Below are 24,097 nucleotides of genomic sequence, written 5' to 3'. Positions count from 1 at the left end.
CATTAGAGATCTTTTTTTTTTTTTTTTTTTTTGAGACAGAGTCTTGCTCTTGTCACCCAGGCTGGAGTGCAGTGGCACAATCTCAGCTCATTGCAACTTCTGCCTCCTGGGTTCGAGCAATTCTCCTGCCTCAGCCTCCCAAGTAGCTGGGATTACAGGCCCCCACCACCACACCCGGCTAATTTTTGTATTTTTAGTAGAGTTGGGGTTTCACCATATTGACCAGGCTGGTCTCAAACTCCTGATCTCGTGATCCGCCCGCCTCGACCTCCCAAAGTGCTGGGATTACAGGCGTGAGCCACTGCGTCCAGCCTAGAAAGATAATTTTTAAGCAGGGCACAGGGGTGTGCACCTGTAGTCCCAGCTACTTCAGAGGCTGAAGCGGGAGGATCACTTAAGCCTAGGAGTTTAAGGCCAACCTGGGCAACTAGCAAGACGCCATCTCTATTTAAAAAAGGAAAGAAAAAGAAAAAAATGGAGAAAAATTATTCTGATAATGGATGAAACTAGAAAAAAAGAGAAACTAGACACAAAGGGGCCATATCGTGGTTCTCTCTGTGAACATGTTTCTAAAGGGAGATTCTCAGGGGAATCTTTCTACCACCCCAAGAGGTATTCTGAAATCTGTGGGCTATTTCCAGTCATCATAAAAAAGGGAGAGCCACTGGCATCCAGTAGACAGGAGCCAGGAATGGCACCAGCCAGCACCACACAACGTTCCTGAGTGTGATGACGGGGTGTCCATGCACGTGTGGGATGTGCCACCCTCGAACCTCGTTATGTCAGCACATCACCCACTGACCTGCATAACTTCCAAATGAACACTGCTCACTCGGGCAGGAGAAAAGACCTGTTTTCCTGAGCCCAGAACCTGACTCCAGCTTACAAATAAGTCCTATTCTCATCTGCATCGTTTCAATATCCAGTGGATTTTCAGGAGTGTGACTGCCGTGACACCGCTCTGCACGGCGAGAAAGCTGTACTTCATTCTCTTTCAGCGACACAACTGCCTTAGGAAAAGCACCGGGAAGGTGCTGACAGCATCTGAATCACAACGCCTCATCGGCTTGCAGTCTTGGCTGTCAGTCACAGGACTTGTTTGTAGGGGGCAAGTGCCTGAATTTCGTTTTCTGGTGTTGTGCCTGAGCCTGCACAATACAATGTGTACTTCAATATGTCAGTTACTTCCATTTTATGTCTCCTTCATATTAGTTTGGATATTACACGTTTTTAAAAAATTATGGAAGTAGGTAGGCTATATCATCTATGAACTTCATTTTAGGACAGTAAAGGGAACACAAAATGCCTTATAAAATGGGGCATTGAACAGGAATTACAGAGACTTGCTATGAATAAAGAGGGGGCAGGTCCACAGTTTGTGGCGGGAGTGCTGGCTCCCGTGGTGCATGAGGCTGATGCAAACACCGCCAAGGCCCAGCCACTGTACCTGGGGAATGAGGGCTGAGTGTAGGCGTCAAAGTTAAAATGTACACACAGCAAGAGAATTTGTGCAGCGGTCCGGTCCAGCCAGCACCTGAGCACAGCGGAGGACAATCAGACTCGGGAGACAGTCGTGAGCCACTGCGCAGCCACAGAAACCACGAGATCTCAGAGCCGGGCCTGCCGGTGGATGAGAGTCTCCCTCTTGAGCTGGTGGGCCACAGCAGGACTCACTTCCCTGGGGAAAGAAAGCCCTTAGCTCTTACACAGCACGGGTGGGAGGCACTCAAGAAGGAAAGAGTGAACTTGCTGCCAGTACAGGCACACAGGGGCTTAAGCAGCTCATCAGCAAAATGAAAGAGGCACTGCCTGTCTGATCTTGCAAGCTGCGGACACCGGCCAGAGGCACTGCCTGTCTGATCCTGCAAGACACCGGCCATAAGGTCACATGTGACAAACGTGGCATTTCCAATCACTGATGTCGGGAACCTCCTCTTCTAGCGGCCTAGGTGATTCAGCTCAATCCACCTGCTGAGAACAATTAGAAAGGGTAGACACTACTCTTTTTAACTCTGTGGAAAGCCATTAGAAACCTAACAAGGTGCAAAAATAAATATAACAAAACAATAAAAAAAGAAAGAAACCTAACAAGGCAGGAAAGAAGACTCAGAAGAAGAAAACCCAAAGAGGTGGGCCCCACTTTTGCAGCCACTTTTACCAGGGGGCAGGTGCCAACTCCATAAAAGGCAACTGAGCTGCAGAGAAGCTGAGAAGACTGCTGACTTGGAGAGGCGACGCCCTAGGAGGACAGTCAGGTGGGAAGCTGGCCCTCGCAGGGGCTGAAGTCTCAGCCTAAATCATCTCAATCCCTAAAATCAGGTCCAGAACTGCTGGTGCTTCTAACCACCTGCCAGAAATAAAAATAAATCACCTCTTTAAAAAGAAAATATCATTCAGGACTCGAATTATTACTACACATCATTCCAATACAAAGCTCAAAACTCAAATCAAAAATAACCAGGCAAAAAAACACACACACAAAACCCAACAAAAACGGACAACATTAACCCATCCACAGAGACACCAGTTAATGAAGTTACCAGACACAGATGTTAAAACAATTACATTCACAGAGATAAAATGTAATATCATAAATTTTCTCAGAGAATAGGACAGTATTAAAAGGAACCAAATGGAATTCTAGGAGTTAAAACCAATCCACAAATAATTCCATAGATGAAGAAAGATTCCCTGACCTGCAAGACAATCGCTGAAGAGAAATCAAAAGATAAGTCAGGGAAAACATTTTCAAAATGAAATATATAGAGAAAACATGATGAACAAGAGAGAACAAAAGAGGACAGACAGAAAGGATACAGTGAAAAGCTCTAAAAGACAATTTCAGTCGCAAAGAGAGATGACAGAAAAAGGAGCAAGGATGCTATTTGAAGAAGTAATGGCCAAAGTTTTTCAAAACACAGCCAGCAAATGTCAATCCAAAGATTCAAGAAGCCTTATAAGAGGGAAAAATAAAATGAAAACCACATTTCAAAACATCAAAGTAAAACTGCTAAAACCAAAGACCAAAAACTAAATACCTTAAAAGCTCTAATTAGCTGACAAAAAAAAAAGTAAAGCCAAAGACACTGGAAAAATATGTTTTAAATCTTCAGAGTGGTGAAAGAAAGTAACTTCTAAACTAGAACCTTCCACTCAGTGAAAATATCCTTCGAGAATAATACTAAACTGAGGATAACTTCAGATAATAGTGAATCTTCACTGAAGGAGGTAAGAAGGAAGGGGAGAGGAACCGCAAGGGCAGGAAGGCCTAGGGTGGGGTGGTCCCAGCCTGTGGTGGGGGCAGCTGGGCTGAAGCAGGGCAGGGGTCCTGGAGCCAAGGCTCCCTAGTAAGGCCCTGCAAGTGGGAGGGGGTTGCCGGACCCTGGCCCGGCAGCTCCTTACGCGGGTTCACGGCTTCGTTTCTGAAGGCAGAAAGCCCCATGAGCGGCCCCCATGCCCTGCAGGGGAGGAGACAGGAGAGAGGCAACATAGTGAGACGTTGTTTCTCCCAAAAAAAAAAAAAGTGTGCGTGTGTGTGTGTGTATATATATTATTTATATATGTATATATATGTTATATATATATGAGATGTATAAACCTGTAATCCCAGCTACTCAGGAGGCTGAAGTGGGAGGACTGTCTGAGCCCAGGAGGCTGAGCCTGCAGTGGGCTGAGATCACGCAGCTGCACTCCCGCCTGGTCGACAGAGGGAGGCTCCGCTGGGGCGGCGAGGGGAAGAATCACAACAGCACTGAGAGGCAGATGCCACCACTAGCTCATTTCACACGTGTGGGAACTGTCCCGGAGATGTTAAGTGACGCGTCCAAGGCCACACAGGGATAACCGGTGGAACAGGATCTGAAGCCAGAGCCACAGAGGTGCGGCTTCCTCCAGGGCCCTCAGGGGCTTCCGCACAAGGACCTGGGTCTCCATGAGTCTGATTTCCCGCAGAAAAGCACAGAATGCACGGGAGCAGGCGGCGCTGGAGACGGAGACGGCGCAGACGCGGTCCCAGCGCAGTCGGAGGGGAGCCCCCGGGAACCGCTGAGGGAACAGGAAGCAGAGAAAACGGGAGCGCGCGCCGCCGCAGGACGACGGCACCGAACACAGGGCGCAAGCCAGGCTGACGGCTGACTGCAGGAGCGAATCAAGTCCCCGCCGTCCTGCAGGGATAATCCCAGCCTTGTCGTCACTAAAACCCAAACCAGAATCACACACACTTCATGCTCCTGCAGGGCTGGATCCGTGTCTTGGAGGGCCTGAAATATCTACGTTTGGCAAAGACGCTCTTTTAATACAAAAGAAAAAAGAAATAATACAAAAGTAGAAAGTGAAAAAAGAAAAATGCCGGTAAAAGGTCCTTCGTCCACCTCTCTGCCCTGGGATCCGTGGCTGCAGGTGGTGCGGCGCGGGCCGTGTTAGGACCGGGAACCCGCCCGGGACCGGCTGCCTCTGGCGCCACCTGGCGGCCGCCGTGCCCAGCCCTGCCCCAGGTCCTGAAGTGAACGGGGGATCCCGGGGAGGCACGGGGACCTAAGCAGGGCGCCTGCCGGAGGATGGGGAGACACGGGGGAGGCGGAGCACCGTAGTCCCCATTCCTCCCTCCCACCCTCCCCTCTTTCTTTAGGAACAGGGCGGGAAGGCCAAGAGCCTGTCTGTCTCTGCATTATCCCAGGCCCGTCACTGGGAGAGGGGAATCACTGCATTTTGCTTTTTAAAGACCCACCAAGGAAGCGGCTGGAGGCTGCTGCCTACATTTTGGTTCACACTCTGTCACAAAACAAAAGACAAAAAAGCAATGGTTTTCTTTAGAGCCCAAAAGGGACTATCATCAAACAGTAACATTTCTAAATTTACTCAAATCTACTAAATCTAAATCTACTAAATCTACTCAAATCTAAATTTACTCAAATGTACTCAAGTCAATCCCGGCTTCACTGCCCTCTGAACATAAAGTGCTGTCTTGCTGAACTGTGGTCTAATCTTGGCTCCTAAGTCCTGCAAAGCCACTTTCGTGTATTCTTTAGGATATGATCCATCAGTGCTCCTCACTCTGGCTGGCCATTAGAATCATATGGGCAGCTTTAAAAAAAAAACCATACAGATGCCCTGGCTCGCCCCAGGCCAAACGCCTCAGACTCTGTAGGGTATCAGCATTTCGTACAAACTCCCCTGAATCTAACGTGAAGCCAGAGTTGAGGCCTGTGCTGCAGAGAGCAAGACAGACACACAGACAGACAAACTTTTTGTTGTTAAAACCAACAACTTACTTCCTTCTGGGTTTGGTGCAGAAAGAATGATGCTGTGGTTTTTCTTTACTTCTTCAACATATTGAGTTATTTTATCAATACTGTTTCTAATCTCCTCAATCTAGGAGAGAGAGAGAGTCATTATAGCATGGCAAACTCAAATCTGTGACCACTTTTCATCCCCTAAAAGGGGAAGAATAAAGGAGGGAAATAAATAATTACCATATAAGAAATAAAAGCCTCTCCCATTCTCACACTGGTATAATTTTTTTTTTTTTTTTGAGACAGAGTCTCACTCTGTCGCCCAGGCTGGAGTGCAGTGGCGCGATCTCGGCTCACTGCAAGCTCCGCCTCCCGGGTTCAAGCCATTCTCCTGCCTCAGCCTCCCCAGTAGTTGGGACTACAGGCACCCACCACCACACCCGGGTAATTTTTTTTGTATTTTTAGTAGAGACGGGGTTTCACCATGTTAGCCAGGATGGTCTCAATCTCCTGACCTCGTGATCTGCCCGCCTCGGCCTCCCAAAGTGCTAGGATTACAGACATGAGCCACTGCACCCGGCAGTATCATTAAATTTAAAAAATAAAGATATACCCTATGAATATTTCTGCCTTCATACCTAAAGCAGTACCAATCAACATTCACCAGGAAAACCTATCAGGCTGTAAAAATTTCTAGTCAAGTCCCAAGCATGAAACAGATGAGGCCAATTAGAAGCATACTACTATTAATACCCATTTTCAGTATAACCAGGAAGTAAGCCCATCAAACATGCGGCACAGTGGCTCACACCTGTAATCCCCACACTGTGGGAGGCCAAGGTGGGCGGATCACTTCAGGCCAGGAGTTCAGGACCAGCCTGGCCAACATAGAGAAACCTCTTCTCTACTAAAAATACAAAAATTAGCCAGCTGAGGTGGCACACACCTGTGATCCCAGCTACCCCAGAAGCTGAGGCTCAAAAATCGCTTGAATCAGGAGGCAGAGGTTGCAGTGAACAGAGTTCACACCACTGCACTCCAGCCTGAGCAACAGAGCAAAACTCTGTCTCAAAAAAAAAGAAAAAAGAAAATAATAATAATACTCTTATGGGAGGAGGTATCTACAGCTCATACAGCCAAACCTTCATAACTGTTATCTTTGACCTCTAAATGTTTAAATTCAATATGTGTTTCAAAATGTAATGTATCATTAGCAAGATTTATCTAGATGGAGTCATAACATTATCTTCAAAAACCTCTATGTCACGCTGAATAATGACCCTAAAGATGTTCAGGTCCTAATCCCTGGGCCTGTGAGTTACCTTATAGGACAAAAGATATTTTGCAGATGTGACTAAACTAAGGATCTTGAGATGGGAAATTATCCTGAATTCTCCAGGTCGGTCCTCATTAACCCATTTATGCCAGAGGCTACAATTTGTGTGTGTGAAAAATCAGACCTTGGCAATGACCCTGAGCAGTAGGATATAAATAACTCACACAAGCTTAGCGTTCCAATAATGGAACACTAGGCATAAATAGGTTAAAGTCGCAAGTATTCTTAGAAGACAGCAGTAGAGGGAGATCCAGCTACAGAAGTAGCCAGGTGAACCCTGAAGCAAGATGCTCTGCTGCCAGCTCCTACCTCCTTCCTCATTTTAAAATAGTAATTATAGGCCAGGCACAGTGGCTCATGCCTGTAATCCCAGCACTTTGGGAGCCAAGGCAGAAGGATCACTTGTGGCCAAGAGTTTAAGACCAGCCTGGGCAACACAGAGAGACCCTATCTCTACAAAAACTAAAAAAAAAGAAAATTAGCTGGGCACAATGGTGCATGCCTGCAGTCCCAGCCACTCAGGAGGCTGAGGCAGGAAGACCACTTGGGCCCAGGAAGTTGAGGCTGTAGTAAGCTGTGATTGTACCACTATACTCCAGCCTGGGCAACAGAGCAAGATCCTGCTCTTAAAAAAAAAAAAAAAAAAAGAATTATTAACCGTTACATGTTGTGGCACAATCCACGTCCTAATCCCAGAGTCTGTGAATATGTCACCTTGCACGGCAAAGGGAACTTTGCAGATGTGATCCAGTTGAGTCTTGAGATGGGAGACTACCCTGGATTATCCGGGTGGGCCCAACGGAACCACAGGAGTCCTTGTAAGACAAGACAAGAGGACCAATGTTGGAAAAAGGACACTTGATCATGAAAACAGCAGCTGGAGTGATGGCTTTGAAGGTGGAGGAAAACCAAGCACACAGGCCGCCTGCGGAAGCTGGAGAGGAAGGCAGCTCCAGGAGGCTCGCAGCTCTGCCCTGCCAGCACCTGAGCTTCTCCAGGCCCTGGAACTAGAAGGAGGTGATAAACGTGTTGTTGAACCACAGTGATTTGCTACAGCAGCAGCAGGAAACTGACACACGTCAACATAAATAACACATTTCTGTGAAAAAATAGATCTTCAAAAAATCAGTGGAAACAGGGGCAGTGATTTGCACTTTTTGTAAATCTAATGTCTAGCTTAATAGAAAGCACCCTGATCGTCACAGATACTCTTTTGTGTGTTGGCTCTGAGAAACTCCGTCACTGTGCAGTCATAAGAGAGTGAAAATGGCAATGATCATCTTAGTATTACTTTGAAAAGAGCTTTGACCACAGAATCCTCTTGAAAGGATCCTAGGGACTCCTAGGCCAAGCCCCAGACCAGATTTGAAAAGTCTAAGTATTAAAGAATCACGCAAGCCAGGGGCAGTGGCTCACGCCTGTAATCCCAGCATTGTGGGAGGCCAAGGTAGGCGTATCACTTGAGATCAAAAGTTCAAGACCAGCCTGGCCAGCATGGCAAAATGCCATCTCTACTAAAAATACAAAATTAGCCAGGCGTGGTGGTGTGCCTGTAGTACCAGCTACTCAGGAGGCTGAGACAAGAGAATTGCTTGAACCCAGGAGGAGGCTGCAGTGAGCCGAGATCACACCACTGCACTCTACCCTGGGTGACAGAGCGAGGCTCCGACTCAAGAAAAGAAAGCAAAATTACCATTTCTAAAGTAATACACATATGTTAGAAAGTAAAAGAAAAAAAAAACATTATTTTAACTCTTGGAGAGTTCTGCAATATATACCACTGCTAACTCCAAGCCCCCGTGTGGCTCCAGAGGAACAGGCAACTGCAGGGCTACCCACCCCGCATCCAGAGAGGCACCGAGAGAGAACAGTGCCAGCTAGCATTTTACGTCCAGGAATAACATAGCACGGGGGGGGGGGGGGGGGGTCCTTTGGCTCCATTATAAATCATCTTCGCAGAAACGAGACTCCCTGGCCACCCTTCAGAGCACTGTTTTAGTGTTAACCAAACACTCGCCATGTGAAATCCATTTCTCTTGCAAACTTCTATGTGATATTGAAGACCAGAATGAGTTTATATTAACAAACATTATTTGCTTCTGTATTTGTCTAGGAAGTCATTTCACAGAAATTAAGTGTAAACTAAATTGACTATTTAACAAATGAAAGCTTGAGCTTAAGTTAGAACCCAGTGAGGACAAGCACTGGGCAAGCCTTCCTAACGCATGAGTAACCTGTTTCCCACATGCCCCTGAGATGCCAGCAGCAAAGACAGCCTGGCACCAGATAGACAAAGACCACAGCTTAATGGCATTCAGTGAATTGCACAATGTAACTTTTCTGTGCTTCTTTTTTTTTTTTTTTTTTTTTTTGAGACAGAGTCTCACTCTGTCACCCAGGCTGGAGTACAGTGGCGTGTTCTCAGCTCACTGCAACCTCCGCCTCCCGGGTTCCAGCGATTCTCCCGCCACAGCCTCCCAAAGCAGCTGGGATTATAGGCACCCGCCATCATGCCTGGCTAATTTCTGTATTTTTAGTAGAGACAGGGTTTTGCCATGTTGACCAGGCTGGTCTGGAACTCCTGACCTAAGGTGATCCACCTGCCTCGGACTCCCAAAGTGCTGGGATTACAGGCATGAGCCACTGTGCCCAGCCTGCACTATGTAACTTTTCTATTAAATGCAACACTTAATGGCAGGAGATTCTTTAAAATAAATACATTTTTACAAAGAACTTGCATGGAGTTAAGCAACTAAGTAAAAGGAATAAAATCGGAAAAATAATAATTTGACAAAGGGGGCAGGAAGGCTAAAGACAATTTAAAAAATCTCATTTCCAAGAAGTGAAATCAGGAAATCCAAGCATCTTAACTCCTTTATACCTTAAAGGAACTTCCTTGTAGCTTACAATGTCATCTAGTGGTTTTTTCCTTTAGATAACAGTAGCAACTAACAAATACTACAAAACCAGTGACCACGCTTATGTGAGATATTCAAGAAATTCTGATTGAGTCTGAAAAACTAATAACTTTCCATATACTTTTATAAACCTATTAAAATGTTCAAATCTAGGCACTGCTAGGCCAGCTGAGGCTGTCGAGTTTAACTATCCCATGAGATTCAGCATAATCAAGGCGAGTCCTCCAATAATCAAGGCGAGTCCTGCAATGAAGGTTCCGTTATTAAAAAACCCACTGGACATGTGTTTTCGTTTCTTCATGTTTTACAAGGTCAATGTATTTGTTCTGTGACTCAATTTCAAAAATTTGAAATTATGCAACATTAGATCAGATAGTTCTTAGGTTTGAGAATTTCAGCAGGGCCTAAGCCCAAGAGCTGTGCTGGGGAGATAAGCAGGAGGGGAGGCCTCACACCTCAGACAGGATCCCAGCACTGGCAGGCTGCCACGTCTTAAAATATCAGCCACTGGGTCACCAGTGACTTTCCTCTGAGTCTTCTACCTGCTGATATACAGCTGATCAGTCACCGATTTCAGACCCTGAGTCCTCTGCTCTATGCACCTGCCCTCAGGACTCACTCCCACCAGTGGAGGGGTGGCAGTGCTGGTGGGAGCCACGCACACCTGACCCCTGCGCCCGCAGCCAGGTGCCACCTCTGCTGCCGGAACCACCACTTCCTGAAGAACCAAGGAGTCCTCGTTCTGAGACACTGCCCATCTTGCAGGGAAGCCTTTGTAAAACTCTCTTAAGGGGCGCCGCAGGACCTCCCAAAGGCAGCCTGCAAGGAGGAGGCGCTCCTGCAGCAGCCAGCGCCGGGTGGGAGAAGCGCGCACCCACCAGCAGAGGGCGCTGCAGGCCTGGCCCCAGCAGACGCGGAGGCCGCGTGCACAGCTCCACCATCCGCACGCAATTCCCTCCTGGACTGCACCAGAACGATGATTTGCATTTTTCTCATTATTAACATTGTGATCATACTAAAAATTTCAGAGAACTTATGTAATTCAAACAACTTTTAAAAATATTAGCTGAAGTATTATTTCAAATATTATAAATGCACAACCATATTGATATACATCTTTAAAGAAGAAAGCCGCCAGGCGCGGGGGCTCACACGTGGAATCCCAGCACTTTGGGAGGCCGAGGCAGGCGGATGGCCTGAGCTCAAGAGTCTGAAACCAGCCTAGGCAACATGGTGAAACCCCGTCTCTACTAAAAATGAAAAAAAAAAGAATTAACCAGGCGGGGTGGCACGCACCTGTGGTCCCAGCTACTTGGGAGGCTAAGGCAAGAGAATCACTTGAACCTGGGAGGCAGAGGTTGCAGTAAGCCGAGACTGTGTCACTGCACCCCAGCCTGGGCAACAGAGTGAGACTCTGTCTCCAAAAACAAGAAAAAGAAAAAAAAAGAAAAAGAAAAAGAAGGGAGGAAGGAAGGAAGGAAAGGAAGGGAGGGGAAGGAAAGGGAGGGGAGGGGAGGGGAGGGGAGGGGAGGGGAGGGGGAGGGAGGGAGGACAGGTAGGCAGGCTATGATTGGGTTTCATTAAACGCTCTTACCTGATGGAAGAAATCCTCCATGAAATGGTCTTTCTCAACCACAACAACTGTGTCTCCATCATCATTCTTCCTACACTACAATGAAAAATGGAAAATTCGGATTTTTAAAATTTTTACGTAGGCACAAATAGAGAACTGAAATACAAAAACAGTTCAATACCCACAAGATCTCAACTCACTAGAGCACCAAATTGTAACAAACTAGCAGCCACCACTATCTACCCCAAATGAACTCCACAACATTTTCAACAGAACAGATCCTGGCTGAAGCAGCCGGGAAGGTGCAAGATCTGGAGAGAAGCAAGGGGTGGCTTTCTCAGAACTAAGCTGCTTAGAATCATTTAGTTCTCACTATGTAAGTCAATATCACACAGGCCAGTTTCACCTTCAAGAAGCGAAACTGCTTGTGTTGCATATTTTCCATAAACAGTAAAAACACTGGCCGGCCACAGTGGCTCACGCCTGTAATCCCAGCACTTTAGGAAGCTGAGGAGGGCGGCTTGCTTAAGTCCAGGAATTCAAGACCGGCCTGGGCAACAAGATGAAACCCTGTCTCCACAAAAAATTAGCCAGGCATGGTGGCACATGCCTGTGGTCCCAGTTACTTGGGAGGCTGAGGTGGGAGGACTACCCGAGCCCAGAAGGTTGAGGCTGCAGTGACCCTGTATCTAAAAACAAACAAAAACAAAAACAAAACAAAACAAAACCCCACATCATCCAGAAGAACGACCATTGATCAGGAACTGAAGACCTGGGCTCCAGCCTCCTCCCCAGCAGCCCATTAGCTTGTCTCAGTCTCTGCCTCTTGTCCATGAAATAGAGATAACATTCTCCCATCTCCATCAGAAGACTCTAAGGATAAGATATTTATCAGTGTTTTATAAGGTAACACTACTTTCACGGGTCATATTAATATATAAACCAATAAAGGCTTTTGAAATTGCTTCTAGTCCTCCCTACTCTTCTTTTTTTTTTTTTTTGAAACAAAGTCTCACTCTGTCACCCAGGCTGGAGTGTGGAGTGTGCAGTGGCAGGATCTCGGCTCACTGCAGCCTCCGCCTACCGGGTTCAAGTAATGCTTGCACCTCAGCCTCCTGAGTAGCTAGGATTACATGCACCTGCCACCACACCCAGCTAATTTTTTTGTATTTTTAGTAGAGACAGGATTTCACCATGTTGGCCAGGCTGGTTTCGAACTCCTGAGCTCAGGCAATCCGCCCACCTCACCCTCCCAAATTGCTGGGATTACAGGCATGAGCCACTGCACCCAGCCCATACACTTGTCATTCTAAGCAAAGCAGCACTTCAAGACAAAATGGCAATCAAGTGACAAGCAGCAGAAACTAACATTGAGACAGACCCCACAGAGTTTAACACTCTTCTCCAGGATCCCACACCACTCTAAACACCAAAAAAGAATGGCTGAAGATACTGAGTGCCGGTGCCCAGGGTCTGCAGGAGGCAGGCCAGGTGTGTTATCTGTCAATCCTCCTGGTACCACACCCCCTATCCCCGCCATAAGGCAGGTACTGGCATGGCTATTTCAGAGAACACATGCTCAATGGTTATGGTCTCAGAGCTAAGCGGTGCCGAACCAGTAGATGAAGCCAGTTCGTCTGACTTTCCAAAACTCACCATCTTAACAACTGTACCAGGTTGACCCTCTTAAAAAGAGTAAGAGCTGTCCTTTAGTTCCAGCTCACAAGTGGTAGGCAATTTGAAACACTCTCCACACATGTTCTCATGAGTTTTATGGGCCCCACGTTGCCAGTGAGGAGGCTGAAACACAGTGCAGGGATCACTCAGCAGGGACGGCAGAGCAGAAGCAGCCTGTGGCTGTGATTCCACACACCCTGCTCTGACAAGCACACTCTACCCTGGGGGAAGATGGGATGGGGGAGGAGCTGTGCTGCGGAGCCCCACCAGCCATGCAGGCCAGGCCCCACAGACTCCCCTAGCAGGGACTCCCTCTCTTAGAAAGAGGATCTACACCCGAGAGGTGTGTGCCAGCCCCGCCTCTCGGGCCCACAGCCTGCTCCCTCCCTGTCTCCAAGTGCTCACTTGGGCAAACTAAATCCCACTAGCTGGGCCCGGGGTCTCACTGCTTCCCTGTGGCTATCTGCCTTGTCTTCTCAGCTGTGCGGTCTCAGAAGCACAGGGCCAGGAATGATGGAGTGAAGCATGACCACGTTAAGTCATTGACTGACTGTGCATTCACCCAAATACCCATGGAGGGGTGGGGAGGAGGGGCGGAGAGCTGAAACTGAGCTGCAGACTGCGCTTGTGGCCCTAAGCCCAGGGCCATAAAAGTGCTTCACCCCACCCTGGAGGTGCCACATGGCTCTCAGGGCATCTCACACCTCCCTGCTCTGTCAGTAACTTTAGGTTCTAGATTCAAAGTCACCTCATTTTTGTTTATTTGGAAAACTGTAAACATATACAAAAGTAGAAGGAATACTATGGGTGAGCCCTCACTGTCCCCACCACCCAGGCTTAACAATAGTCAAGCCACAGCCTGTCTGTTTAGGTTGACACCCACCGCTTCCCACCACTTCCTACCCCACACCATAAGACCATCTTGAGGCAAATCCCACGAGGCAGATGCTACTGTGGAGACTGCACCTGCGGCTCCAGCAAAGAGGCTGCACCCATCTCAATGCTCCCCAGTACCACGCTTCCCTGTGAAAGCAAGTCGCTTTCCATGGTGACCTTCCCATGCTGTGCGACGCACCTCCACAGTGGCGTGGTGTAAACAACCAGAGACTCAATCGTCCTCTCCCATGGTGACCTTCCCATGCTGTGCGATGCACCCCCACAGTGGTGTGGCGTCAATCCTCCTCCACTCTGAACCCATGGCACGGGCAGATTTTTGTTCCGAGTCATTTGCTTGCCGGTAAACAATTTGGTTCTCTACCCGTAGGCCAGCAAAGATCCACATGACTGGAATATGTTTCCTCTACTGTCTTATTTCTTATTCTTAAGCCTTGATTTACATGTCTTATTTCTACCTGGAACTCTTAAAACTGATTAGATAACAGGAAACAGACCCAATAATACTGTGTTTGCTTTTCCATTCGAAAAAAAAAAATGACCAAAGCAGTTTTTTTGGCTTTATCCCTAAGCTACATTATTCTGATCTTCAATGAATGTCCACGTTCAGTCTTTCAAGCTGAGACAGTGCAACAGCTGTACAACAGCCATGATTATGAGAGGGTATTCATTGTAAATAACCAAACTGCTTGTGGCAAACGTTTACTACAAGCCAGGGAATACTCTCCTATATGACATACTTGATTTCCCAAGTGTCAAAGTACAGGATAAACATTTAAATATCAGCATTCCATTTCTGTTAAATGTTAACAGAAGTCTTCTTAAAAGAAGCATTATAGTAAAATCACAACTCCCCCTGTGTGAATACTATTGTCAGGAACAGGTAGCAGGTAGCTTCCTGGTTTAGAAACTGCGTAACAGAAAGGAGAGTCATTGGAACAATCATCATTTATAATTCAACAGAAGCTGAACTATCACAAATGGCAGAATCCAAAGCTGGACAGAGTCCTGGCTTTCTTCTGCATGTTGTTCACACACACGCTAAGAAACTTCCACACAAATAGTAACCGTAGACAAAGAAATTACAAACCTTGACAGACACAGTGGTTTTAGTACTGTGTTGCTAGAATACTTTGACTTATTTTTCACAATTAAATCACTTGGGTAAAAAAAGAAAAGAAGACTTGTAACTAAACGTAGGTAAAAGCTGGCCGGGTGCAGCAGCTCATGCCATAATCCCAGCGCTTTGGGAGGTTTAACTGGGAGGATCACTGGAGCTCCAGAGTTTGAGACCAGCCTCGGCAACATGGTGATACCCCATTTTTGGTACAAAAAATACATAAATCAGCCAGGCGTGGTGGCTCACACTTGTGAGAATCCCCCGAGCCCAGGAGATTGAGGCTGTACTGAGCAGTGATGGTGCCACTCCAGCCTGGTGACAGAGAGAGACTTTGTCTCAAAAAACAAGTAAGTAAATGCCGACTCTGGGCCAGTGTGTAACTATGGTGCTAAATGTAACCTACTCTCTCATATTTGTGTATGGTGAATTACACTTTTATACCTACGATAAAATGTTACATTGTTTTAAATTTTTTTGTATTTTTATTAACACTTGTTCCCATTATTATCACATAAACACTTTTTAACAGGCACTTAGACTTTATGTAAGTAGTATTATACTTATGCAATTTTTTTTTTTTTTGGAGGCAGGGTCTTGCTCTATCACCCAGGCTGGAGTGCGGTAGTGTGATCAGAGCTCACAACAGCTTCGACCTCCTGGGCTCAGGCGACCCCTTCGCCTCAGCCTCCTGAGTAGCTGGGACTACAGGTAGACATATTTTTTTTAGAGATGAGGTCTGCCATGTTGCCCAGGCTGGCCTTGAACTCCTGGGCCCAACCAATCCTCCCACCTTGGTCTCCCCGAGTGCTGGTATTACAGGCGTGAGCGACTGCACTCGGCCTGCCTCTGCAACTTAATCATTTTTTTGGTTTTGTTTTTTTTTTTTTTCCTCTCAGCTATACATTCAGATTTCTCCACTCAGCATATATCGCTCTAGTGTTAGGTGAAACCACACCATATGGTTCAACCTCACACATTCATCTTACCTGCTGCGTACACTCCTTTACATAAAAAGCCATGATGTATTATTCATCCAGGCTCCTATTGTCCCCAACATTTTTCCATTACCAACAATATAACAACCCACAGTTACACGGCTGCACGTGCATGTCAGGATGGTTTTCTGGAACACACACACACATGCAGAGAGAGGACCACTGAGCCATGGGGTTGAAGCGCCTTCCGCTTCACTAAACAACGCCAAATCGCTCTCCAAAGCAGCTGCACTAAATTGGATGCCCCTAGCACGGCACGTGGACATGAGACACTGCCAGGCTAATCTTGAGCTACCAAGGGCCCATCACATGATCTCGCCCGAGGAATAAGGATCAAAACTGACATGATGAAGCCCGGAGAGCCTGAACTAGAGAGGGTTTAAACTTGGGAGCTGGGGGCAGCCCCTTTACAGCAGGTCATGAAGATGAAGAGAAACCCACATGATCTGGCCCCAGCCAACCTCTCCAGCTCATTCGTGTCTCACCTCCGCCCACTACTGACCATTCACTCACTACCGACAGCATCTTTCTGTCCCTTGCATGACCTTGTTCCCAACCCTGGGCCTCTGGACTTGCTGTGTCTTCTGCCCAGGGCGCCCTCCCCCAGCCCTGTCCACAGCCACTTTCTTATCCACAGCTCAGCTCACGGGGTAGCCCCCTGATCCGCCCGGCCAAGGCAGCCACACCCACACCCTCACCCTGCTTATTCCTTCACAGCAAGGACTGCGAAAGACATGGATTCATCTGCTTAGCTGCTGTCTATCTCCCAGCTGCAGGTTCCAGGAGAGCAAGGACTTTTGTCTTTTCACAACGCAGGCATCCTGCCCCCAGCAGTACCTGGCACACAGCCGCCAGTCAGTGACGACCAGGTCAACGAACAAGTCAATGAATGAATGAAGAGCAAGAAAAGGGCAGACACAGACAAGGGGAGGAGAGTGGGAAAGTATCCACAAATGACAAGGCAAGAAATGGAAACAGACACACACAGACTGAGACCTGGCAAGCACAAAACGGCCATGACACAAGGACAGGAAGGACCTCGGTGGCTCACTCTGTCCTAACTCCATCGCTCGCGGGGCTGATGGTGCTACGTGCCCTCAAAGTCTGGGAGAAATCGCTCGACCTTTTTTTTTTTTTTTTTTTTTTGAGATGGATTCTCGCTGTCACCCAGGCTGGAGTGCAGTGACAGGATCTTGGCTCACTGCAACCTCCACTTCCCAGATTCCAGCTATTCTCTCACCTCAGCTTCCCAAGTAGCTGAGATTACAGGTGTCTACCACCACCCCCAGTTAATTTTTGCATCTTTAGTAGAGACGGAGTTTCGCCATGTTGGCCAGGCTGATCTAGAACTCCTGACCTCAAGTGATCCTTCCACCTCAGTCTCCTAAAGTACTGAGAATACAGGCATAAGGCACCCCACCCGACCCACTCTGCTTTTTAATAAATCTCGCTTTTCTAGGCCGGGCGCGGTGGCTCAAGCCTGTAATCCCAGCACTTTGGGAGGCCGAGACGGGCGGATCACGAGGTCAGGAGATTGAGACCATCCTGGCGAACACAGTGAAACCCCGTCTCTACTAAAAAATACAAAAAACTAGCCGGGCGAGGTGGCGGCGCCTGTAGTCCCAGCTACTCGGGAGGCTGAGGCAGGAGAATGGCATAAACCCGGGAGGCGGAGCTTGCAGTGAGCTGAGATCCGGCCACTGCACTCCAGCCCGGGCGAGAGCGAGACTCCGCCTCAAAAATAAATAAATAAATAAATCTCGCTTTTCTGCTTTAGGTGATGGGTTTCTGTCCCTTTTAACCAAAAGGCCTTGAAGACAACAGATTCCAGTGGCATCTACATTTTTCTTACCATGGGCATTTTCAAATGGAAACACGCTGATTCAATAAACACCTGGCAGGTGTTCTGGATCAGGCACCATGCAGAATACTGAGGCTTCAGAGCACAAATGACAACATGCATCTGCCCTGAAAAGGCTGAAGAGCTGGGGAAGGGGTGCAGGAAAAAACAGGACTGCATCTGTGTCCAGAATGCCCCAAGACAAGATGGCCACCTCTGGGAACACGCGAGGAAGGGGACGCAGGAAGGCTTCCTGGTGATGCCTAACCTGAGACTAAAAAAGGTGCAAGGCTGCGTCTGGTGGCTCATGCCTGTAATCCCAGCACTTTGGGAGGCCAAGGCGGGTGGATCACCTGAGGCTGGGAGTTCGAGACGAGCCTGGCCAATGTGGTGAAACTCCGCTTCTACTAAAAATACAAAAATCAGCTGGGTGTCGTGGGAGGCTGAGGCAGGAGAATTGCTTGAACCCTAGAGGCGGAAAATGCAGTGAACTGAGATCATGCCACTGCACTCCATTCTGGGCAAAAAAGCAAGGCTCTGTCTCAAAAAAAAAAAAAAAAGGTACAAGGCAAGAGAGAAGGTGCAGAGGGAGAAGTCCAGTGGTTCAGACAAAGGGAGCAGCACCTACCAGGGCAGGGAGGAAAAGGGAGCAGCACCTGCCAGGGCAGGGAGGAGGGGGCATATCAGTCCAGAGGCAGGAGAGAATCCTGCCACCACAAGGCAATAGGTCTGGGCTCCCGGGGAACTTTTCCAGGGATCAGTTATTTCTTAGAGTCGCTGCTCCTTACATTCAGAATAGACCCCACGTTAAAAACAAGAAGTGATTAATCTGTGAAAATGGACAGATTTTGCTCTTCAAACCAAAGGACATGTTTAGATATATAAACGAGCAAACCTATTATAGTTAAGAATAGAGAAACTATAGACTCCAACTGTAGGAACTGTTTGTATGAGAACACACAAAATACAAAAATTTGGCAGGACTGCATAAATTATGAAATTCTAAACTATAAATATATGCATATATAAAATTATGTTCATATATGAAATTCTTAGTATTTTAAGTTCCAATGAAGTCTCTTAATCTTATTTTATCAACTGGAACCTGAATCTTCACTATGCAACACTCCGCACTACATGGGCAAACATAAGCTTTCAAAAAATCACTTTTAAAAATATCTGAGCAGTGTTTTCCGCCCTTTAAGAAATTATATTTGCAGGCCGGGCATGGTAGCTCACGCCTGAAATCCCAGCACTTTGGGAGCCCAAGGTGGGCAGATTGCTTTAGCTCAAGAGTTGAAGAGCAGCCTGGGCAACACAGCAAAACCCCATCTCTACAAAAGTAAGAAAATTTGCTGGGTGCACACGCCTGTGGTCCTAGCTACGGAGGAAGCTAAGGTGGGAGGATGGCTTGAGCCTTGGAGATCAAGGGTGCAATGAGTCGTGATCGTGCCACTGCAGTCCAGCCTGAGCGACACAGCGAGATCCTGTCTAAAGGAAAAAAAATTAAAAAGAGATTATATTTGCAATTCATCACGTTGAAACCAGGATGAAAAATAATGTTCTCATTTCTTTTAGGTCTACTAAGAACACCACATAGCTACTATGTATTTACTGTTTATTATCATGCAAACAATTCCCACAGATGAAATGTGTGGTTTCTCTATTCTTCACTGTAATAAATACATGTATCTCATATATATCAAATATAATAAAGATATCAATGTGCATAAACTTTTATAAAAAAGTAATCAAAATACATTTGGGGTGGTTATCTTATAGAATAGCTATTCCATTTTGCTTACGTCCTACAGTGAATTTCATTACACCTCGGTCACTCTTCCTCCCAGGCTGCATGCAACCGTACCCACACTCAGTTCACTGCTGTGTCTCTCTGCACCCAGCACATGATCTGCTGGAGGCCTGACATTCAAGTACCTGTTGGATGGGCGAGTCTTTTACTTTCTGTAAATCAGAAATATCTTTCTGGATTTAAGAGTCTAGGAGATCTGGACCAAGTCACGTAAACTTTCTATGCCCAAATGACTGGTTGCTCAAAAACAGAATCACTGGTTAGAAACTAAATCTGTCGGCCAGGCGCGGTGGCTCAAGCCTGTAATCCCAGCACTTTGGGAGGTCGAGACGGGCGGATCACAAGGTCAGGAGATCGAGACCATCCTGGCTAACATGGTGAAACCCCGTCTCTACTAAAAAAATACAAAAAACTAGCCGGGCGAGGTGGTGAGCACCTGTAGTCCCAGTTACTTGGGAGGCTGAGGCAGGAGAATGGCGTAAACCCGGGAGGCGGAGCTTGCAGTGAGCTGAGATTCGGCCACTGCACTCCAGCCAGGGCAACAGAGCGAGACTCCGTTTCAAAAAAAAAAAGAAACTAAATCTGTCAATACAAATTATATTGAGCAAATTAATTGTTAAGCCCTTTCCATGTAATTATCAGAGGTACATTTTTCTCAGGAACAATCTTCAATAGCTAATAAAATAAACTTTTTGGAAGCATCACAAATATTTTGTTAATGTGGACATTGTAGATGAGGCATTTTAACCAACAAAATATTAAACTTTACCTAGAAAAAAAAAACCACCAGCCATTTAGAAGCACGGTTGTGAATACACATTCAACTACTCCAAGAACTACTTGGAAAGGACATATTTCCTGGGGGGGAAATTAAACTTGTATCTGGTAACTTTAAGATGGGTTTTTAAATATTAAAAGTTATTAAACTTCAAATTCAGTTTTAATTTACTATTTTATACTAGCGAGAAGGTTGCTCTTTTTTCTGTTTTTGAGACAGGCTCTCAATCTGTCTGTTGCCTAGGCTGGAGGGCAGTGGCAAAATCTTGGCTCAATGCAACCTCCGCCTCCTGGGCTCGAGCAATCTTCCCACCTCAGCCTCCTGAGTAGCTGGAACCACAGGCATGCGCCACTACACCTGGCTTAATTTTTTGTATGTTTTTTGTAAAGACAGGGTTTTGCCATGTTGCCCAGGCTGGTCTTGAACTCCTGAGCTCAAATGATCCGCCTGCCTCAGCCTCTCAAAGTGCTGGGACTACAGGTGAAAGCCACTGTGCCCAGCCAGAAGGCTGCTTTCTATAACTTCCTAAAAACAAAAAATCTGGTAAATATTAATCACACTTATAATTACATAGCACTTCCTCCCTCCCACCTTCTCCCAGAGCCTCACATATGAGATAATTTTATGCTTCATAACTCCTCTATGAGGTGGACAAGAGTGATACCACTGTCCCCATTTTACATACAAGAACAAGTTTTGAGAGGTTTAAAAATTATTTGCCCAAGATGAGAAGCTCCAGAAGTGGAAACTTGCACGGATTTACCCTCTGACTGCTCAGTGGCTGTATCTAAAGCAGGATGGTATTGAAGTAGACGAGCTGACTTCTAGCTCTGCCATTCTAGAACAAAACTGATTGACATGTTCTACTGTTTCAGGAAGGCTTGGGATATATAGAAACTGAGTGACAAATAATTGCCTTACTTGCTTTTTGTTATTCAAGCCAAGAAAAGGTACTTTCTCACGATTCCCCAACATATAAATGTGGCTCTCTTTTGCTAAAACAGTCACAGCGCTCATGTTCAGTGACATTAAGCTTTTTTTTTTTTTTTTTTTTTTTTGAGACAGTGTCTCACTCTGTCACCCAGGCTGGAGTGCAGTGGCATGGCACAATCATGGCCCATGGCAGCCTCTATCTCCTGGGCTCAAGGAATCCTCCTAGCTTAGCCTCCTGAGTACCAGGGCCTACAGGTGCGAGTCACCACACCTGGATAGTTTTTTTGTGTGTGTTTTGTTGGTGTTTTTGAAAGAGTCTCTTTCTGTCGTCCAGACTGGAGTACAGTGGCCCGATCTCAGCTTCCTGCAACCTCCGCCTCCTGGGTTCAAGCGATTCTCCTGCCGCAGCCTCCAGAGTAGCTGGGACTACAGGCGTGTGCCACAACATCCGGCTAATTTTTGTATTTTTACAAAACGGGGTTTTGCCATGTTGGCCAGGCTGGTCTCAAACTCCTGACCTCAAGTGATCCACCCAACTCAGCCTCCCAAAGTGCTGGGATTACAGGCATGAGACACTGTGACTGGCCTCCTGCTAATTTTTTAATTTCTTTTGAGAAACAGAGTCTCCCTATGTTGCCCAAGCTGATCTCCAATACCTGGGTTCAAGTGATCCTCCCACCCTAATCTCCCAGACTGCTGGGATTACAGGCATGAGCCACGGCTTTTCTTCATTAAATAAATATCTGAGCTCCTACTACACGGCACTGAAAGATAATCTACCGGGCAAGACAACGCAACTCTAATTTGCTGTGTTGAAGATGGTATTGATCTGCCGACCACAGGGAATACTTGTCCATTAATAAAAAAGGAAAAATCACTGTGAAGAAACTTTCTTGGAATGAATATAAAGCATAATTTCTATGATCCTAAGGATGAAATCATTGCCTTTCTCAACCAGAGCTCCTCATCTGAACCACAGAACACAGATAATTATTTAAGTGGCTCTTTTCTCTATTCTCCCACTCGGGGGTACATAACAGCTCCATTCTAGCAGAAGAGGAGAGAGAATAATTCATTACACGCAATGGGTGCGGTAGGGCTGTGGCCTTAGCAACCCTGTTCTGAGGCCGCCAGTAATTTAGAGACCAGGGGCTGTATCTGTGCACACACGCAGCATGAGTTAGTACCTGTACTGTAAAGGTAAAAAGTCATAATTACTTCTGTTGGCCTAAGCTGTCCTAGGTTAGATAAGCTTGGAAAGTGCACGACCATCGCTATCATTTCCCTGTCACTGCACCATGCACAGCTCTGTTACCTTTACATGTGTAGAATGCATCAAAATCCTTCCAAAATTTTTAGTGACCTGCTTTTCCCTTGCTAAAGTAAACAATTTGCTGTGTGCTCGGCTGTTGGGCGCGTTAGGTGTGTTCAGAGTCAACACACACAGTCCCAGTTCCAAAGCAAACTATTGAGGAGATCAGACACAAGCTGTTCTGTTGTTCCTGCTCATCCCACCGCAAGCACCCAGCACTCTAAGGCGCCTACATTTCACACCCATCTGTTGCCTCCCGCTTAGTGCAGGGTCCTGTGTGAAGCCCCAGGAATAAAGCAGCGATCAAAGGGACCCGGCCTGCTCCCCGGGGCTGAAGCCCACTGCGGGGACACCGCGGGGTCGACCACGGTTAAGCCGGTGGGCTCCGGCTGGGTAAGTGCCAGAGAGAATCTGCAAGGCGGAGTGACGGCCAGGGAGTCCCGCTTGGAGAGAGGGTCGAGGCCGGGACCTTCCGGCCTCCCTCCTCCTGCTCTAACCCGCCCTGAGGACTCCGCCCAGGAAGCCCCAAGACCCTGCCCTGGGGATCCGGCCCGGAGCTGCCACCCTAGGACTCCCCAAGACCCCAGCCCTCGGGACCCCACCCGGGGCTCCTGCCCAGGACTCCCCGAGGCCCCTGCCCCCTCCGAGCCCCCAGCCCGCCCGCCCCAAGACCACCCCCTGGGGACCCCGCCCGGAGCCCCCACCCTAAGACTCCCCGAGAGCCCCGCCCTGGGGACCCCGCCCGGAGCCCCAACCCCAGGACTCCCCGAGGCCCCTGCCCCCTCAGAGCCCCCAGCCCGCCCGCCCCAAGACCACCCCCTGGGGACCCCGCCCGGAGCCCCCACCCTAGGACTCCCCGAGACCCCCGCCCTGGGGACCCCGCCCGGAGCCCCCACCCTAGGACTACCGGGACCCCTGTCCTGGGGGCCCCACCAGGAACCCCGGCTCAGGACTCCCTGAGACCCTGACCGCAGCCCCCGCCCCAGAACGCCCGAGATCCTCGCCCTGGGGACCCACCCAGAGCCCCGCCCAAGACGCCCCGAGCCCCCGCCCGCCCTCCAGACCCCGCCCCGGCCGGGCCTGAACCGCTACCCGCGGCTGTCGCTCACCGCGGTCAGGTCTGGCAGCCGGTCCCGCATCCCCGCCGGCCGGGCAGCGCGCCCCGCCGCTCAAGCCTGTCCCGAGCTGCCTCCAGCCGGGCCGCGGGCTCTCGGGTCGCCACCTCAGGCCCCGCGATCCCGGCCCCGCGCCCGCCCTCCCTGGAGCCGGCGCTGCCACGGCAACCGCGCCCCGCACGCTCTGCGCATGCTCGGCCCGCGCCGCGCCCCGCACCCCCCCACACGGTGGCGGCGCTTTCCTGCGGGAGCCCGGAGGGGCGGGGCATGGGGGCGGGGCCTAGGCGGGGAGGGGAGGACCTAGGCGGGGAGGGAGGGGCCGGGGAGGGGAGGGTCTAGGCGGGGAGAGGAGGGGCCTAGGCGGGGAGGGGCGGGGCCCGGCCAAGCCCCAGGCTGGCCGGTCCGCTATGAGTGCTGTTTGTCTCTTCTTGATCTGCTTTTATGCTTTCACACTCGTTATTTTATTACAATGTGGAGCATTCAACGAATAGTGACGAAGAGCAAAGCTCCCGGAATGTGCGGGGTGCAGCTTTGGGTAATACATATGCCGAACCTTCTCTTT

The 24,097-nt window shown here is 48.2% G+C and overlaps 1 protein-coding gene and 1 pseudogene across 10 annotated transcripts in view; one reads left to right on the top strand and one right to left on the bottom strand.

The window, feature by feature from the left end:
- Nucleotides 1-23,742, bottom strand: part of STX2 (syntaxin 2) — a 49,220-nt gene extending 25,478 nt beyond the window's left edge. For 4 of the 10 annotated variants that reach the window (XR_004439486.1, XM_033220092.1, XM_033220090.1 and 1 more), the window contains exons 1-3: nucleotides 23,530-23,739; nucleotides 11,080-11,154; nucleotides 5,271-5,370 (exon numbers count right to left, since the gene is read on the bottom strand). Coding sequence is in view for 9 of the 10 variants with exons in the window: in XM_033220092.1 (XP_033075983.1) it covers nucleotides 5,271-5,370; nucleotides 11,080-11,154; nucleotides 23,530-23,559 (205 nt within the window). In the remaining variant the exon portion in view is untranslated. Of the gene's footprint in view, nucleotides 1-5,270; nucleotides 5,371-11,079; nucleotides 11,155-13,810; nucleotides 14,124-23,529 lie in introns of those variants that run through there. The other 6 variants (XM_033220096.1, XM_033220097.1, XM_033220091.1 and 3 more) reach the window with 4 other exon arrangements.
- On the top strand, nucleotides 714-803 carry LOC117091268 (annotated as a pseudogene).
- Nucleotides 23,743-24,097: the final 355 nt, after the last annotated feature.

This window comes from Trachypithecus francoisi, unplaced genomic scaffold (assembly GCF_009764315.1).
Source record: "Trachypithecus francoisi isolate TF-2019V2 unplaced genomic scaffold, Tfra_2.0 Lachesis_group11, whole genome shotgun sequence".
Taxonomy (NCBI): domain Eukaryota; kingdom Metazoa; phylum Chordata; class Mammalia; order Primates; family Cercopithecidae; genus Trachypithecus; species Trachypithecus francoisi.
This window is presented reverse-complemented; position numbering and strand designations above follow the sequence as displayed.